The following is a 19,165-nucleotide window of genomic DNA, read 5'->3' on the forward strand; positions in this document are numbered from 1 at the left end:
AAAAAAAAAAAAAAAAAAAAAAAAAAAAAAAAAAAAAAAAAAAAAACCTAGTCTAGGCCGGGCATGGTGGCTCACGCCTGTAATCCCAGCAATTTGGGAGGCTGAGGTGGGCGGATCACGAGGTGAAGAGATGGAGATCATCCTGGCCAACATGGTAAAACCCCATCTCTACTAAAAATACAAAAATTAGCTTGGTGTGGTGGTGGGTGCCTGTAGTCTCAGCTACTTGGGAGGCTGAGGCAGGAGAACTGTTTGAACCCAGGGGAGGCAGAGGTTGCAGTGGGCTGAGATCGCACCACTGCACTCCAGCCTGGGCAACAGAGCGAGACTTGTCTCTCAAAAAAAAAAAAAAAAAAAAACTAGCCTGTAGTTTATTAAAGAAATGGACAGGGAATGTCAAGCCTTTAGCGCCACCTTCCAACACACATTTAAAAGATCTTCTAAGGTTAGTTGGAGAGGGTGAATGAGACAGCAACCAGGAGAAAAGAAATCCACCTCCCACCTCAAAAATGATCACCTCAACTGAAAACTGCAAACTGTCTCTGCACTCCAACTCCCCAGCTTGATGGAGCCCCTGTTTCCTGGCACCAGCATAGCACCTTGCTCAGGAAACAAACATGGCCTAATGCTCAGAAGACATGGCCCAAATGAACAGCCCTATGGGCCGGATCCCTTTTCTGGGCAGGCGGGAGGGAGAAGGGGTGAAATGCAGACCCAAGAGTTTCTCTGCCAGTGTAGTCAGCTGCTCGATGCTCAGTCCTCGCTTGGTGGTGGAGGAGAACTGCCAGCTCAGGACCTCAGCCACTTGATCCCAGGTTCCGATTGGGGGCTTGGTAAAAAAGTTTACGTTCTATTGGAAAGAACACATTTGCTTGTTTAGATGAGGGATGGTGCTCATTGTCTGTACTAGGTACCCATACATCGCAAGAGATCCCGGGGTACCAACTAAAAGGAGGGGGTACTAACCTTGGGATTGTTGGTCAGCATGTTGTACCACAGGATGGACGCCCAGGCATTTGGCATCTGACAGATGTTGGAGATCACCACGACTGGCAAGGAGTGGGTCTGCGGAGGAAGTGGGGGCTGAGCGCGGGAGGCGGAGGGGCTCTCACAGACTCGGAAATCTCTTCGCCCGTATCTCACGGGGCTCAGAATGAAAGGACATGCCATAAACCACACCTGCTGCCAACTCTAGGCGAGGAGTGTGAGTGAGTCAGCTCAGTCAGCACTCAGAGTGGAAAGAATGCCCAGCGTGGCCACACAACTCGGGCTGCTGTTGGAACATACCGGTCCCTTGTAAAACCTGACTTGCTCAAAGCTTGACTCACAGTTCACAGATTCCCCATTTTTAAGACCTTGGAGGCATTCTCCAAGGCTTGAAGCTGTATCTTCACATGAAACAGGGAGGTCTCAGGAATCAAAGACCAGGATTCCCGCTTTTCTAGGTCTATCTTAACTTAAAAATCAAGAAAGTTGGGAAAAGAGAATGTCATCGCCACAATTTTCTGTACACTAAACACAATGGCTGCTAAGACTCTTATGCCCAAACTTTATAAAATCAGCTCTAATCAATTTCTTTTTTTTCTTTTTTTTTTTCCTATTTTTTGAGACAGAGTCTCACTCTGTCACCCAGGCTGGAGTACAATGGCACAATCTTGGCTCACTGCAACCTCAGCCTCCCAGGTTCAAGTGATTCTCTTGCCCCAGCCTCCCAAGTAGCTGGGATTATAGGCACATGCCACCACGCCCAGCTAATTTTTGTATTTTTAGTAGAGATGGGATTTCATGATGTTGGCCAGGATGGTCTCGAACTCCTGACCTTGTGATCTGCCCGCCTTGGCCTCCCAAAGTGCTGGGATTACAGGGGTGAGCCACCACGCCCAGCCAATCAATTTCTAAATAGAGATTTTCATATCAAGTTTGCTGAAAGCTGAGTATACACACATCTTCTAAGCACTCAAGCAAGACTTTATTCTCAGATGGGATGCCAAGGATTTTTTTTTTTGAGAAAAGTAAGCAAAAATAAACGCAGTGTTAAGCAAACAGTAATCATTCCACCTTCTCTTGTAAAAATACCATTGGAAGATTTTGCCCTGAGTCACCTCTACATGTAGCCTCTCACCAATTCTGCTGCAGAACTCACCTCTAGGTCAATCTTGAGGCCTTGGTGATACACCTCTGTCTCAAAGGTGATCAGGTGCAGCTCCTCAGTCACAATCAGGGAAGCCTGCAGTAACAAGAAGGACACTCTTAGGCCAGGTGTGGTGGCTCATGCCTGTAATCCCAGCACTTTGGGAGGCCAAAGCAGGAGGATTGCTTGAGCCCCAGAGTTTGAGACCAGCCTAAGCAGCACAGCAAAACTCCATCTCTGCAAAAAATACAAAAATTAGCTGGGTGTGGTGGTGCACACCTATAGCCTCAGCTACTTGAGAGGCTGAGGTGGGAGGATGGCTTGAGCCTAGGAAATGGAAGTTGCAGTGAGCTATGATTGTACCACTGCACTCTAACTGGGGCAACAGAGTGAGACCCTGTCTTAAAATATATATATAAAAATAAAAGGCTGGGCGCGGTGGCTCACGCCTATAATCCCAGCACTTTGGGAGGCCGAGGCAGGCAGATCAAATGGTCAGGAGTTTTGAGACCATCCTGGCCAATAATTTGGTGATTAGCTGGGCGTGGTGGCGGGCACCTGTAGTCCCAGCTACTCAGGAGGCTGAGGCAGGAGAATCGCTTGAACCCAGGAGGCAGAGGTTGCGGTGAGCCGAGATCACACCACTGAACTCCAGCCTGGGTGACAGAGCGAGACTCTGTCTAAATAGATAAATAGATAGATAGATAGATAGATAGATAGATAGATAGATAGATAGATAGATAGATAGAAAGAAGATAGATAGATAGAAGATGCTTTTCCTCAGAGAGAATGGCATTCAGTACTAACAGTCACAGCCAAGGAAAGGGACATGCCAAGCCTCACCAGACCAAGAAGTGTTAAGTCACCATGTGGTCACAAAGTGCCAGGAACACAACTTGCTTGGCACTTAATCTCTTCAACACCAAGAAACTCCAGTGCTATGATCCTCAACCTAATCCTTTACTCAGTTTGTATTATAATATTATATAGATCCCATCGGTTATTTGTAAAATACATAAGGCACAAAGAATAACAAAACACTGTCAACCCACCATTCAATTTAAGGAAAAGTCCATCACTAGTGAAATTCTCTGGGTGCCCTTCCCCAACCCCATCCCCCTCCCTCCTCCCTCAGAAATAACTGCTATTTGTCTGTTGGGGTTACCATTTCCTAGCTTTTTTTTTTTTTTCTTTTTTTACAGGTTTACCGTATTTGTTTATCTAAGCAATGTAGGTATTGTTCAGTTTGGGACGTTTGTGAACCTTACACATATGGACTCCAATGAATTCTTTTGTGATTCACTTTTCACTTGATGTGAAATGAAGCCACATGGTTATGTGTATCTGCAATGTATTCCTTTTCACAGCTGCGTAGTATTCCATTGTGTCTACACCACAAATTACGTATTCATTCTAATGTTGATGGGTATTTATTTGGGTTGCATTTAGAGCTTAGAATCAGGCTGATGTCCACTTTATACATGTCTCCTGGGACATATATGCAAATATTTCTCTGCTATTAAATCCTGGGAATGGCACTGTTGGTTTACAGGGTATGTTCATTTTTATACTGCCAAATTGTTTTCCAAACTGACTATAACAATGTCTCACATCAGTATAGCAATCTTATTTTAAATAAGAGTTGTCAATGAATTCTCAGAAATTGAATTCTAGGCGGGGCACAGTGGTTCATGCCTGTAATCCCAGCACTTTCAGAGGCCGAGATGGGTGGATCATGAGGTCAGGAGTTCAAGATCAGCCTGGCCAATATAGTGAAACCCTGTCTCTACTAAAAATGCAAAAATTAGCCGGGCATGGTGGTGCATGCCTGCAGTCCCAGCTATTCGGGAGGCTAAGGCAGGAGAACTGCTTGAACCCAGGAGGCGGAGGTTGCAGTGAGCTGAGATCATACCACTGCACTCCAGCCTAGGCGATAGACTGAGACTCCGACTCAAAAAAAAAGAAAAAAGAAATTGAATTCTAATTCATTTTTAATACTCTTTTTCTAATTATAAAAGTAATATATTCAGTTTAAAATGCAAATATCACAGAGACAGTTTAGAATAGCCATGGACACCAACAGCAGCACTAATACATAGCACTGCTGGGTGTACATTCCTCCAGAATTTCTTAATATACATATGAATACACATAAGAGTTTAGTGTATTTTTAAAACACATATACTAATATACTATTCAAATTATTTTACATCTTGCTTTTTCTAAACATATCATGTACATTTCCCCGTATCATTGCATACAGGCTACTTCACTCTACTGTCAAGTAAAATTCCACATTTTTTAAAAGGACTGCTATCTTATTTTATTTTATTTTATTTTATTTTAGAGACAGAGTTTCACTCTGTTGCCCAGGCTAGAGCGCAGTGGCAAAATCTCGGCTCACTACAACCTCCACCTCCCGGGTTCAAGTCATTCTCGTGCCTCAGTCTCCCTACTAGCTGGGACTACAGGTGCGCACCACCGCACCCAGCTAATTTTTGTATCTTTAGTTGAGCCAGGGTTTAACCATGTTGGCCAGGCTGGTCTCGAACTCCTGACTTCAAGTGACCAGCCTGCCTTGGCCTCCCAAAGTGCTGGGATTACAGGTGTGAGCCAGCATGCCCAGTTAGAACTGCTACATTTTAAAGAGGAAGAATTGTTCAGGGGACAAATGTGAGAAAAAGAACAGGACATCATAATTTCTAAAAATGATTAAAAACTAGCTTTCAGTCACATTTACCTTTTTTTGTTTGTTTTTTAAAAGTTTATTCTTGACAATAAGAATCCAATAATCTGAATCAATGAAAAGCAGAAAATAAGGAGGATAAAAAACAAGATGGGTTTTTGTTTGTTTGTTTTATTTTATTTACTCTTTTCCTAAGCAAGCAAACATAAGGTGGTCATTTATTTTAAAGTTTAACTCAGATCTGTTGCTTTTACACCCTCTATCCCACCTCAGTGGGAGAGAAAAACAGGGCACTAAAAATGGAGCCAAGCAGGGTCAGCCGCAGGAGCTGGATGGGGAATTTGGAAAGCCCCAGGCAAGGTGGAAAGCTACTTTATAACACATGGGTGTGGAGAACAACTCAGCTAGGGACTTTCCACTTCTCCTTAAGGAGGAGCCAACTCCCAGACATTCATGGAAATGTTCCAAGCCAGAGAGCTTCATGGCACATGGAACTTCTGTTCATGTCACTTTGGCCTGCACGGACTTTCTGGAATAACTACAGCTGAAAGAACAGGTTGATGTTTCTAATTCTGGGGATTAAGAAGGATCTTCACCCCTTTCTCCCTCAAGGAAAACACCCCAGTTGTCTTTCATCCCCAACAAAACTTACATCACAATTGGCTCGGCCCCCATTCCCACATCTCTGCTCCCTCAGGGTCTGTAAGAAAAGAAAAAGCCAGGTGTCCTGTGAGGCTCTCCCCAGCCCACTCCCTCAGCCAGAGGCCCTTTGTGAAGGCGAGCTCCTCCCACATACCAAGTGTTTGAATTCCGCAGAGAGGCTGCCGTTGTTGGACTCTTCCATGTTCATCACTTTTGTGTTTGTGCCCAGAATGTTAAATTTCCGGGATCTGAATCACAGGAGAACAATCAACTATGTAGGCGACCGAGTAGCCAGAGGATGAAGTTAGGTTAAATGGAACAAAAGGAAGCCTCTAGGCTGAACTTACCCTCTGAGAGCTGCAACATCCCCAGAGTCTCTGTAAGAACATAGACCGTTGTTAATAAAACAGGCTCTGTGTTTCTTCAAAAAGCCTACTTTGACCACCTGTTATTTACTCTCATGAAAAAACCTCTGTGCTCCTGGGCATTTCTTTAAACTATTCATTTACAGTTGATCAGCGCAACGTAACACCTTTGTGTGGTAGGCACAGTTGGTTGCCTCCCCATAGGAAGGGGGGAACCTATGTTTCATGTTGCATATGTACTTATTAAACCTATCACCTTCATCAACTCCCTGATTTCATTATTTTCCAGTGCATTCTCATGAAATTTCCAGATAATTATATCAACTAAAAATAAGTATGCATTTTCTCTTTTCTTTCTTTTTCTTTTTGAGACAGAGTTTTACTCTTGTTGCCCAGGCTGGAGTGCATGGCGTGATCTCGGCTCACCACAACCTCCAGCTCCTGAGTTCAAGCGATTCTCCTGCCTCAGCCTCCCGAGTAGCTGGGATTACAGGCATGCGCCACCACACCTGGCTAATTTTGTATTTTTAGTAGAGATGGGGTTTCTCCATGTTGGTCAGGCTGGTCTCGAACTGTCAACCTCAGGTGATCCGCCCGCCTCAGCCTCCCAAAGTGCTGGGATTACAGGCGTGAGCCACCGTGCCCGGCCACATTTTCTCTTTCTAATGTCTTCAAAGGGTATGTGCATTTTACATCCTGAAAGGTATTATGAAATTTTGAGTATTCCAACATATGGTAAAGTGTGGAACAATTAAAAAAAAAAGAGATCTATTCTTTCCACATGCTATGTATGGAAAGAATATATAACAACGTTTCAGTTAACAACAAACTGCATATATGAAGGTGGTCCCATAAGATTATGATGGAACTGAAAAATTCCTTCTTCATTGAGATGTGTTACAATTGCCTACGGTATTCAGCACAGTAACATACTGTACAGGTTTGCAGCCTATGACCAGCAGGCTCTGCTACATTGCATAGGTGGGCAGTAGGCTCTGCCACCCAGGTTTGTGTAAGGACTATATACTCCACAATGGTTGCACAACAAAATTGCCTAATGATAACATTTTGCAGAACGTATCCCAGTCATTAATTAACACATAATCTCAGTCTTATATATAACATGCATGAATGACATGTACAAGTAAAAAACTAAACAAAGAAAAAGAGGGACTGGTAGTCACAATAGCAACCATAAATCAAATCTGTACCCCCAAGCTTTGTGGCTTTGTTCAGGCACACAAATGACAACGCACCCCAAGCCTTTTGAAAACTTTTGTCCACAAAATGAAGATCTCTGAATAAAGACAGAGTCTCTAGTTCAAATGATGTCTGTCAAAGTACTCATTTTTCCATTCCTCATTTGAAAAAAAAGAGCTAAGATAGAAGTACTTACTTGTCAATGCACACTTTAATTTTAAGCTGATAATTTAACTCAGGGAATTTGACCAGCAACCTATTTAAAAAGAAAAAATCCAATGAAAAAAAAAGTCAGTAGACTCTTCCATAACTTTTCTTGAAGAAATGTAAAATTCCTAATTCTTCATTTCTAATAGGTAAATAGGCGAAGCTGTCTGTAATTATAGACTCACATCTATAATCTCAGCACTGTGGGAGGCAAAGCTGGGAGGATCACTTGAGCCCAGGAGTTCCGTAACAGTCTGGGCAACAAAGGGAGAGCCCACCTCTATAAAAAATGTAAAAATTAGCGGGGTGTGGTAGCATGTACCTGTAGTAGCAGTTACTCAGGAAGCTGACGCAAGAGGATCACTTGTGCCCAGGAGTTCAAGGCTACAGTGACTTATGATCATGCCACTGCACTCTAGCCTGGGTGACAGAGCGAGATCCCCTCTCTCTCTATCTCTCTTTTCTTTCTTTTTTTTTGAGATGGAGTTTCGCTCTTGTTACCTGGGCTGGAGTGCAATGGCATGACCTCCGTTCACCACAACCTCCGCCTCCTGGGTTCAAGCGATTCTCCTGCCTCAGCCTCCCAAGTAGCTGGGATCACAGGCGCGCGCCACCACATCCAGCTAATTTTGTATTTTTAGTAGAGACGGGGTTTCTCCATGTTGGTCAGGCTGGTCTCGAACTCCCCACCTCAGGTGATCCACACACCTCAGCGTCCCTTGCTGGGATTACAGGCAAGAGCCACCACGCCCGGCACCTATCTCTCTCTTTAAAAAAATTAAAATAGGGCCGGGCACGGTGGTTCATGCCTGTAATCCCAGCACTTTGGGAGGCCAAGGCGGGTGGATCACAAGGTCAGGAGTTCAAGACCAGCCTGGCCAAGATGGTGAAACCCCGTCTCTACTAAAAATACAAAAATCAGCCAGGCGTGGTGGCAGGCACCTATAATCCCAGCTACTTGGGAGGCTGAGGCAGGAGAATCACTTGAATCTGGGAGGTGGAGGTTGCAGTGAGCCAAGATCATACCTCTGCACCCTAGCCTGGGTGATAGAGCAAGACTCCATCTCGAAAAAAAAAAAAAAGGCCGAGCACAGTGGCTCACACCCATAATCCCAGTACTTTTGGAGGCTGGGGCGGGTGGATCACCTGAGGTCAGGAGTTTGAGATCAGCCCAGACAACATGGAGAAACACCGTCTCTACTAAAAATACAAAAATCAGCCGGGCATGGTGGAATGTGCCAGTCCAGCTACTCAGGGAGACTGAGGCAGAAGAATCGCTAGAACCCGGGAGGTGGAGGTTGCAGTGAGTCCAGTTCGCACCACTGCACTCCAACCTGGCCGACAGAGTGAGACTGTCTCAAAAAAAAAAAAAAAAATTAGCTGGGTGTAGTGGCAAGCACCTCTAGTCCCAGCTACTCAGGAGGCCAAGGCACAAGAATCATTTGAACCTGGGAGGTGGAGGTTGCAGTGAGCTGAGATCACACCACTGCACACCAGCCTGGGTGAGAGTGAGACCTGTCTCAAAAACAAAAGATGAGTATCACCCCTTCAAGCCAAAGGTACTGAGAAAACGCCTGAGAACTAATAACTTCAAGCTGTGAGAGATTCACAAAAGGACAATCAAAACCATATAATGAAAAATATTACAGGAACACATGCTGTGCAGCTGGCATTTTGTTCTATTAATCCTGAAACCCAACACCATACTAAGTTTCTGAGGAGGGAAATTTCGCTGCAGAAGGTCAAAACGCCAGCATACCTGTTCTGACTTGAGTGTGAAAGTAACACCTCACCCTACAGGCCCACCACCCACCTGCCCTGGGGCCTCTCAGCTTCCCCATCACTACGCCTTACTCTTTCCCTTAAAATCCACAGGGAAGAGTAGCCTCAAAGAACAGAAAATAGATGACATTATTTTGTCCCTTGGGCAGAAGGAGAAGCTGTGGCCTGAGACTCCAGGTCTGCAATCATAGGAATATGCCCAGGTACCTTTGAAAAGATGACTGCTCTTTTGCTTTTGACATCAGAATCAGAGAGCAAGCAGATAGTATGGAAACAAATTTCATCTGCACAACAGCGTACTGCCTGTGACACCACACCTAGAAAGAACGACCCTGACCACCAACTCTACCCTAATGGTGTCCCTCAGTAAAATCTCTACTGGAAACAGGAGTGGCGTGGCCTACCTGACTTTGGTAGTGAACTGGACACCAGTCTTAATGACGAGGGGCCGGTCGGGATGCATGGGCATGCAAGGCTGCCGCTCCACCACAAAGGCACTGAGGAAAGAAAAGACGGGCTCACATGCCACGGCCACGACCGGAAGTCAGCCCGCCTCTCACTCTACCACGTGAGTCTTTAGGTGTTTTTTAGATGAGGGAAAGGGACAAGGATGCTAAGTTACCTTTTCATTAAGTTTCTGAACAGCTCCACGATTCTCTCCTCCAGCATCGGCCGGTGCTGTACAATAGGGTCCCCTTTGTAGGAAACTTTTTGCTGCAACTCCTCCAGTTTCTTAATTTGTTGACGGGTCTGAAGTTGAGATTCTGCTAATGACGTTATCCTGCCAATAAATTAAGAAAGGTGCTAATTACCAAAGTGAATGTATACAGGTGAGATGGAGAAGGGGCAGGAAATACTGGAGACATGGAGACCCCTACAATAAGAACAAGGAATATTTTTAATCATGGTGAAATATACATAGTATGAAATTTACAAGTTTTTATCTTAAGTTTACGGTTCAGTGACATTAAGAGGAATTATTCGCCACATTGGGTGGATGCTGAAAATAAATAAATAATTTTTTTAAATTATTTGTTTACTTAATTTTTGAGCTGGAGTGCAGTTGTGCAATCTCAGCTCACTGTAACCTCCACCTCCTGGGTTAAAGCGATTCTCCTGCCTGAGCCTCCTGAAGGATTACAGGTGTAAGCCACTGTGCCTGGCCTATTTATTTATTTATTTATTTGAAACACAGTCTCACCGTGTTGCCCAGGCTGGAGTGCAGTGGCGCAATCTCAGCTCACTGCAACCTCCGCCTCCCAGGTTCAAGTGATTCTCCTGCCTCAGTCTCCCAAGTAGCTGGGATTACAGGCACCCACCACCACTCCTGGCTAATTTTTGTATTTTTAGTAGACATGGGATTTTGCCATGTTGGCCAGGTTGGTCTTGAGCTCCTGACCTCGGGTGATCCACCTGCCTCAACCTCCCGAAGTGTTGGGATTACAGGCGTGAGCCACCGTGCCTGGCCAGAAAATAATTTATTTTACCTTTTATTACTAGTCCCTTCCTAAAATCTCAAATTTCTAAGAGGGGCTGGGCATAAAAGTATTAAAATTTATACCACCAGGAGGCATTGATGGAGTTATCATTGGAAAATGACAAGGATCTAAGCCCAGATATGCAGAATATGAAATATGAAATTTAGTACTTACTTTATTCATCCTAACTTGTCTATGAACATAAAGACTCAGAAAAAGAGATTAGACAGCTCACAAAGATGGATTTGAGCCAGCTCTGTCACACACTATCTGGGCAAGTTTTGCCAGGCCCTTCACCATCATGGGCCTTAGCTTCCCCTCTCATGAAGAGAAGGGCTTGAACTACATGAGCCCTTTATTTTCCTTCTTTCTTTTTTTTTTTTTTCTTTTTTGATACAGGGTCCCACTCTGTGGCCCAGTGCAGCGCAATGGCATGATCATAGCTCACTGCCTCCTCCAACTCCTGGACACGAGTGATCCTCCTATCTCGGCTTCCTGAGTAGCTAGAACTACAGGTGTGTGCCACCATGCCTGTTTTGTTTAGTTTATTTTTTTGAGATGGAGTCTCACTCTTGTCACCCAGGCTGAAGTGTAATGGCACATGTCTAGTTTTTTAAATTTTTGTAGGGATGGGACCTCACTCTGTTGACCAGGCTGGTCTCAAACTCCTGGGTTCAAGAGATCCTCCTGACTCTGCCTCCCAAAGCATTGGGATTTACAGGTGTGAGCCATGACACCCAATCCCCATAAACCTTTTCAATGTCAGCCTTCAGCTGATCAAAGGACACGACATTATGTTTCAAAATACCGATAACATGCACAAGGAATAAGTGAATAGAGAGGAAGAAAAAGGTCATTAAATCTATCTCCAGGAATAGAGAGTATTAGGCCAGGCACAGTGGGTCACACCTGTAATCCCAGAAATTTGAGAGGCCGAGGCAGGCGGATCGATTGAGACCAGGAGTTTGAGACCAGCCTGGCCAACATGGTGAAACCCCATCTGTACTAAAATACAAAAAAACAGCCAGGCATGGTGGCATGGGCCTATAATCCCAGCTACTTGGAAGGTTGTGGCTAAGAATTGCTTGAACCTGGGAGAAGGTTGCAGTGAGCCATGACTATGTCACTGCACTCTAACCTGGGTGATAGAGTGAGACTCTAGTCCAAAAAAAAAAAAAAAAAATAGAGAAGTTTAGCATCATTCCATCATTCTTTGATGGTTTATCACTAGTGTAATAAAGACCAAAAGACCAGAAAGACAGAAAGTGAAAGGAGAGGGAGGAGGACGGTTGCAGGGATTTCTGAACTCCCTGACTCTTTTCTGGCACTTCTATCCTCCCATTCCCAGAACTTAAGCTTCTTCATTCCCTGGTCAGGAAGCATTTAAAACTGCTTTCAGTAAATTAACAACACTTGGGGTTAGTGAGGATATGAATAGACAGGCATTCTCGTGTAGAGTTAACCTAAATTTCCAGTTTAGGCTCTGTATCTCAAGTTTCTCCTAGGGTAATCTGGTGCAACATGCTCACTATAGGGCCTTGCACATGAAGGGTGTGCAGTAAGATTTACTGAATGAAGGTAAAAGTGCAGATTACAGAAAAGCATATAAAGAAAGATCCTGGGCTGGCTCACATCTATAATTCCAGCGCTTCTGAGAGGCCGAAGTGGGATGATCCCTTAAGCCCAGGAGTTTGAGACCAGCCCAGGCAACAAAGTAAGACCCTGTCTCTATAAAAAAATTTAAAAATTAGCCAGGTGTGGTGGTGCACGCCTGTAGTCCCAGCCACTCAGAAGGCAAAGGTGGGAAGATTGCTTGAGCCCAGGAGGTCAAGGCTCCAGCGAGACATGATTGCATCACTGTACTCTAGACTGGGTAACACAGTGAGACCCTGACTCCAAAAAAAGAAAAAAAAAAATGATCCTGCTAATATAAACTGTATAAATTTCTATCTTTATGTGTATATACATAATGACAGATGTCTAGACTGAGCGTCAACTAAAATTTTAACTACCAGTACTGCTGATGATTTAATTAAAAATTTTTTTCTTCACTTGATTTATTTTCTGTATTTGAATTTTTCCCCTTAAAAAGGGCATGTGTTGTTTTAGATTACTAAAATAACTAAAAGTTTTGTTTATCTGTTAAATACAGTTAAACCAAAAGCCTTAATTGAATCAAGTAAAATATACTTAAAATATAATAATATAAATACATTTTTTTAAACAAAGTTTCTCCAAATAAAGTAAAAACTCTATTTTATTTTTATTTTTTTGAGATGGAGTCTCACTCTATCGCCCAGGCTGGTTCGCATGCGGTAGTGCGATCTCGGCTCACTGCAACCTCCATATCCCAGGTTCAAGTGATTCTCCTGCCTCAGCCGCCCAGAGTAGCTAATTTTTATGTTTTTAGTAGAGATGGGTTTTCACCATGTTGGCCAGGCTGGTCTCAAACACCTGACCTCAAGTGATCCGCCCATCTTGGCCTCCCAAAGTGCTGGGATTACAGGTGTGAGCCACCGTGCCCAGCCGAAATAAAGTAAAAACTTTAATTATTGGGTTAAATTTGAATATGGAAAAGTCCCCACATTGGAGATAGAGTACCAATTCTGTGGGCCTGCAGTTAAGATCAGAATTCAATCTAGCTTTCGAGAAAGAAAGGAAAAGCTTCTTTCATCCTTTACCAGTTTTCTAGCCGATCTAGGCAGATGTTGGGCGGACCTCCAATGCAGGCAATCTGTTGCCGCCTCTTCCAGTCAGCCAGCTCCTCGTCTGTGAGAGTTTTCTGCACGTACTCCATCGCTGACAAAAGCCCCGCCAGCTCACTCACGATGCTCTGGTTGGAAACCAAAACAAAGTCAGAAAACATTTCCTCAGACCGTCTCTAACCACATTCTTTAGTCAACTCCAGAGCAGGAACTTCTTAGAAACCAAGCAAGTTCTGCCACAAGATGCTGAAATCCCGCAAGTGAGCGAGACACATAGGGGAAGTGGTCCGACCAATGCCCTTACTCTCCGCATCTGGTCCAGCGCAGTGAGCATCTGTTCCAGCTGCTGCATCTTCTGCCTGGTCACTGACTGGTTGTTTCCATTCAGATCTTGCATGTCTGCAGAGGAAGAAAAAACTCCTTGACCTGAGGGAATACTCCTGTCCTTAATGACCAGGCTCCTTTGAGCACTCGTAACTCCCTTGCGCCCCGACCGCCTTAAGATCTAAAAGTGTTAAGACAAATGACTCTTTCAACAACACAAACTCACTTTCTTGAGATTTTAACGTCTCTAATATTCACTTGCCTCCTTGACTCTTGAGGGTTTTATAGTTGAAATCAAAGTCATCCTGGAGATTCTCTACCACTTTCATTTTCTGTTCTAGATCCTGTTTAAAATAAGTAAACAAAAAAACAGAAGTAAAAAAAGATTTCCTTGGGAACAGAAAAAATAACGTATCTGAGGAGAATTCAAATGAAGCCAAAACCTCAAAAAAGATACATGGAGGACTTGCAGGCAGTATCCCCAAGAGAAGGCTCCCTGGTGGCCAGGCGCAGTGGCTCACGCCTGTAATCCTAGCACTTTGAGAGGCTGAGTTGGGAGCATCACTTGAGCCTAGGAGTTTGAGATCAGCCTGAGCAACACAAGGAGACCCCCATCTCTACAAAATTTTGTTTTAAATCAGCTGGGCGTGGTGGTGCACACCTGTGGTCCCAGTTACTTGGGAGGATGAGATAGGAGGACTGCTTGGGCCTGAGAGGTCAAGGCTGCAGTGAGCTGTGATCATGCCACTGCAGCCCAGCCTGAGCAGCAAAGCAAGACCTTGTCTCAAAAAAAAAAAAAAAAAATTAATAAAAGCTCCCTGCCCAAAGCTTGTAACTTGCATCACCTGCACTCTCTTCCGGACATCCTGAAGGTGCTGCTCCAGCATCTGCTGCTTCTCCGTCACCACAGCTGCTGTGGGGTGGTTGGCCTGGCCCCCTTGCTGCCAAAAAGGAGGTCAATGCACATGTGAACACAGAAATATGGGGAGAGGAATACCCCATATTTGGCTTGAGATGCTGCTGCCATCATGAGAGGAAGGGAAACAGAGGCAGTGGTGCTGTCACTATACAGGTGACACTACATAGGTCATACCATAAACCCCCTCTATGAACTGCACTAAGAGACCACATGTTCAGCTAAGACATGGTCTATGCCTTCGAAAAGCTTATGGGCAAACATGTCAAAAAATTCAGAACAATTTATGACAGCAGATGTTGGATGTCTACTTAAATGTGGTGTCCAGTACATTTCTGAGGGATAATAAAAAAAAAAGTCCTGCCCTAGGGGATGAAATTCCATATCAAAAGATATCTCGGGGAGAAGGGGAGGCTGGTACCTTGAAAAAGGTCAAATAGCACATGGAAAAAGAAAAAGAAGAAAGAAGGCCAGATGTAGCAGCTCATACCTATAATCTCAGCACTTGGGAAGGCTGAAGGGGGAGGACTGCTTGAGGCCAGGAGTTCAAAACTAGCCTAGTCAACATAGTAAGGCCCCATCTCGAATGAATGAATGAATGAATGAATGAATGAATGAATGAATGAATGAATGAAAGAAATTAAAAAAAAAAATAGCATATGAAACTTAAAAATTACAGGTTTGTGGCTGGGCGCGGTGGCTCACGCCTGTAATCCCTGAACTTTGGGAGGCCGAGGTGGGCGGATCACGAGGTCAGGGGATCAAGACCATCCTGGCTAACACGGTGAAACCCCGTCTCTACTAAAAATACAAAAAATTAGCCGGGCGCGGTGGCAGGTGCCTATAGTCCCAGCTACTCCAGAGGCTGAGGCAGGAGAATGGCGTGAACCCTGGAGGCGGAGCTTGCAGTGAGCCGAGATTGCGCCACCGCACTTCAGCCTGGGCGACAGAGTGAGACTCTGCCTCAAAAAAACAAAAAAAAATTACAGGTTTGTGCCAGGCGCAGTGGCTCATGCCTGTAATCCCAGCACTTTGGGAGGCCAAGGCGGGTGGATTACCTGAGGTTCGGAGTTTGAGACCAGCCTGACCAACATGGAGAAACCCCATCTCTACTAAAAATATAAAGTTAGCTGAGCGTGGTGGTGCATGCCTGTAATCCCAGCTACTCGGGAGGCTGAGGCAGGAGAATCGCTTGAACCCGGGAGGCGGAAGTTGTGTTGAGCCAAGACTGCGCCACTGCACTCCAGCCTGGGCAACAAGAGTGAAACTCCATCGGCCGGGCGCGGTGGCTCAACCCTGTAATCCCAGCACTTTGGGAGGCCGAGACGGGCGGATCACGAGGTCAGGAGATCGAGACCATCCTGGCTAACACGGTGAAACCCCGTCTCTACTAAAAAATACAAAAAGCTAGCCGGGTGAGGTGGTGGGCGCCTGTAGTCCCAGCTACTCGGGAGGCTGAGGCAGGAGAATGGCGTAAACCCGGGAGGCGGAGCTTGCAGTGAGCTGAGATCTGGCCACTGCACTCCAGCCTGGGCGACAGAGCGAGACTCTGTCTCAAAAAAAAGAGTGAAACTCCATCTCAAAAAAAAAAAAAATTACAGGTTTGGGCTGGGCATGGTGGCTCCCACCTATAATCCTAGCACTTTGGGAACTAAGGCAGGAGGATCACTTGAGGCTGGGAGTTTGAGACCGGCCCAGGGAACATAGAGAGAGACCCCATCTCAACCCAAAAAATATATATATTTTTTTAAATTAGCTGGGTGTGGTGGCATATCCTGTAGTTCTAGCTACTTGGGAGGCTGAGGTGGGAGGATCACTTAAGTCCAGAAGTTTGAGGCTGCACTAGAGCCAGTTTTATGGGCAACCATTCTCTTCCCTTCCCATGGTCCCTATCCAAGCCCAAAGAATACAAACTTCTTAGAAGTTTTGGGAAGGTGACCCATGCCCCTACCCCTGCTTCTTCTTCCCACAGTGACAGTGACTCATCTGATTGGTAAGATGGAGAGAAAGACTCTGTGCACACATAGATCTTTAAAGAATCCAGCACTAAGCTGGTGCCTTCCTCCTCTCACTCTTGCCTTACTAGGGCCCACCACAAGCAAGAGCCGCAGCCTGGTTTCTAGAAGCAGGTCTAGAAGCTATCCCTCTGCTTTCAATGAGTTTTGGTCTATGGCGGCTGAAGCTCCATATGGATGGCTGGGGTGGGGTGAGGGTGCTGCTCTGCACACCCAGGCTCTCTCCACGCCAAGATCTAACTCAGGGCACAGGCATCGGAAAGCCCCTATGGTTACCAGCTCAAGCCACACTTTCCATTCTAGTTTTACCTATACAGCTGATGTTTTAATCTTCATTCCACTCCCATGTCTATTTCTCAAGTAGGACTACACTTAAAGGGGAAAAACATGTGATTAATGATCACCCACAGAAACCCACCTCTAATACCTTTGTAAAAAACTTCATTGGCTCCCCACTGCTTCCAGCTATAAACATCTCAGGCCAACACAGAAAGCTATTTCACACAATTGATAACTTAAACTTTCCCTCCCTGTGCTTCGGTTGCCCCAAACTCCCCACTCTTCCCTGCATGCAATGTGTTTCCACACTCCCTCCCCACCCGCTATGCACTCAGCCTGGCCTGGGCTTTAGCCCAAACACACCTGAACTCACTCACCTTCAAATTCAGTTCAAATGTTTCTTTTCCTGCAAAATCTTATTCAACTTCCTCAGACAAAATGACACACATCCTCTTCTGTGTTTTTCTCACTTCGAGTGTTTGTGTACTTATAATCCCAACTAGCCTGACAGCCCCTGGTAGCAGGGATTACATCCATTCTTCTATCTTTAACCCCATTCTAGACATTTAAGAGCATGCCAGATATCGTAAACAGAAAAAATAGCAGTGAGGCCTCGGTCGAGGCCACAAATATCCAACTTACAGCTTCATATCAGGGGTTGCAAACTTTTTCTCTAAGGGACAGAGGGTAAATATTTTTGGCTTCCTGGGTCATACAGTCCCTGCCACAAATAGCCCTGCCACTGCAGCACAAAAGCAGCCACAGATAATGCATAAATAACCGAGTGTGGCTGGGTTCAGAAAAAACCTCATTTACAAAGCAAGCAGCAGGCTGGATTTGGGCCACGGTCACAGTTTGCAGACCCCTAATCCATCCAATTGAAAACATCCTTGGGATACCTTTGGCTTTCCTACCTCCCATGGTAAGTTGGAGTCTCTATCCAAATTGACTTAAACCACATATTTTTATATTGTGGAGCAGGATAAAATACAAAGGTTTTCCGTAACAGAAAATCCTAGTGCTGCCTGGGCAAGTGCCTGTGTGCTAACCTCTTGGGTTAAAGGGCACTGCACAGTAAGTGTTATCTACCACCTCACTCACACCTGAGCATATCAGTTTTCTGCTTAAAATTCCTCACTGGGGCCGGGCACAGTGGCTCATGCCTGTGATCTCATGACTTTGGGAGGCCGAGGTGGGCGGATCACCTGAGGTCAGGAGTTCGAGACCAGCCTGGTCAACGTGGTGAAACTCCATCTCTACCAAAAATACAAAACATTCTTCACTGGATCCCCATTTCCTACAGTAATGGTGAGGGTGATGATAGTGATGTCAGCAGCAGCAGAAAGCAGTTAAATTGTTTTGCATTTATGTGTCAGATACTGTTCTAAGCATTTTACATGTATGAATTCTATGAAGAAGGTGTAATTATCACTCCCACTGGAGGAACAGAGAGAGTAAAAATTGTTTACTTAAGGTTACAGAGCAAGTGGCAGGGCTGTGGGTTCAAATCAAAGCAGTTGGCTCCTTGTGGTAAACTGCTCTTCCAGGGCCCCATTGTTAGGTATGACTAATTAAAACATCATCATGTGGCCTTGACTAGGTCATCTTCCCGACCCAATCAGATGCCGAACTTTCTACACTTCTCCCAAGAATACATGTTTCTGTTTCTGTCTTTGAACGTGATCTTCTTTCTGCCTGGAGAGCTCTCTCTCATCAGCTGATGAGCCCAGGAGTTCAACACCAGCCTGGGAAACACGGCAAGAGCCCATCTCTACCAAAAAAAAAAAATTAGTTGGGCATGGTGGCATATGCCTGTAGTCCCGGCTACTCATAAGGCTGAGGCAGGAGGATCACAAGGGTCCAGGTGGTTGAGGCTGCAGTGAGCTGTGATCACACCACTGCACTACAGCCTGGGTGACAGAGTGAGACTGTCTCAAAAAACAAAAGGTTACAATGGTAAATTTGAAATGTAATGTTATGTGTATTTCACCACAATTTTTTAAAAAGCAGGGGGTCAGGGAGAAAAAGAAAAAATGTTCCTGACTATAGGATAGTAAAGAAAGTAAAACCCCTCACAGAAAGTAAAAAAGTCTCCTATGACCAACTACTTTAATGATTTAGTATATATGTTTCCAGATATTTTCCCATACATACCAATAGTATATGCAAATTGCATACATTTCCTTTTACTATTATGAATCAGATCTTTGCTTTTTTTTTTTTTTCAGACAGAGTCCCGCTCTGTCGCCCAGGCTGGAGTGCAGCAGCGCAATCTCAGCTCACTGCAGCCTCTGCCTCCCAGGTTCAAGCAATTCTCCTGCCTCAGCTTCCCGAGTAGCTGGGACTACAGGCGCGTACCACCATGCCCAGCCAATTTTTGTATTTTTAGTAGAGATGGGGTTTCACCATGTTGGCCAGGATGGTCTCAATCTCTT

General features: G+C 44.9%; 1 protein-coding gene across 3 annotated transcripts in view; it reads right to left on the reverse strand.

The window, feature by feature from the left end:
* Positions 1-373: 373 nt before the first annotated feature.
* Positions 374-19,165, reverse strand: part of LOC111537369 (signal transducer and activator of transcription 3) — a 70,663-nt gene continuing 51,871 nt past the window's right edge. For 2 of the 3 annotated variants that reach the window (XM_026448623.2, XM_026448622.2), the window contains exons 5-17: positions 14,366-14,461; positions 13,783-13,864; positions 13,501-13,595; positions 13,173-13,324; positions 9,636-9,794; positions 9,418-9,510; positions 7,221-7,280; positions 5,807-5,836; positions 5,614-5,707; positions 5,470-5,517; positions 2,144-2,227; positions 967-1,065; positions 374-850 (exon numbers count right to left, since the gene is read on the reverse strand). In XM_026448623.2, the coding sequence (XP_026304408.1) occupies positions 623-850; positions 967-1,065; positions 2,144-2,227; positions 5,470-5,517; positions 5,614-5,707; positions 5,807-5,836; positions 7,221-7,280; positions 9,418-9,510; positions 9,636-9,794; positions 13,173-13,324; positions 13,501-13,595; positions 13,783-13,864; positions 14,366-14,461 (1,320 nt within the window). In that variant the 3' untranslated portion in view covers positions 374-622. The remainder of the gene's footprint in view (positions 851-966; positions 1,066-2,143; positions 2,228-5,469; positions 5,518-5,613; positions 5,708-5,806; positions 5,837-7,220; positions 7,281-9,417; positions 9,511-9,635; positions 9,795-13,172; positions 13,325-13,500; positions 13,596-13,782; positions 13,865-14,365; positions 14,462-19,165) is intronic. The other variant, XM_026448624.2, reaches the window with a different exon arrangement.

Source organism: Piliocolobus tephrosceles, chromosome 16, assembly GCF_002776525.5.
Source record: "Piliocolobus tephrosceles isolate RC106 chromosome 16, ASM277652v3, whole genome shotgun sequence".
In the NCBI taxonomy this organism is placed as follows: domain Eukaryota; kingdom Metazoa; phylum Chordata; class Mammalia; order Primates; family Cercopithecidae; genus Piliocolobus; species Piliocolobus tephrosceles.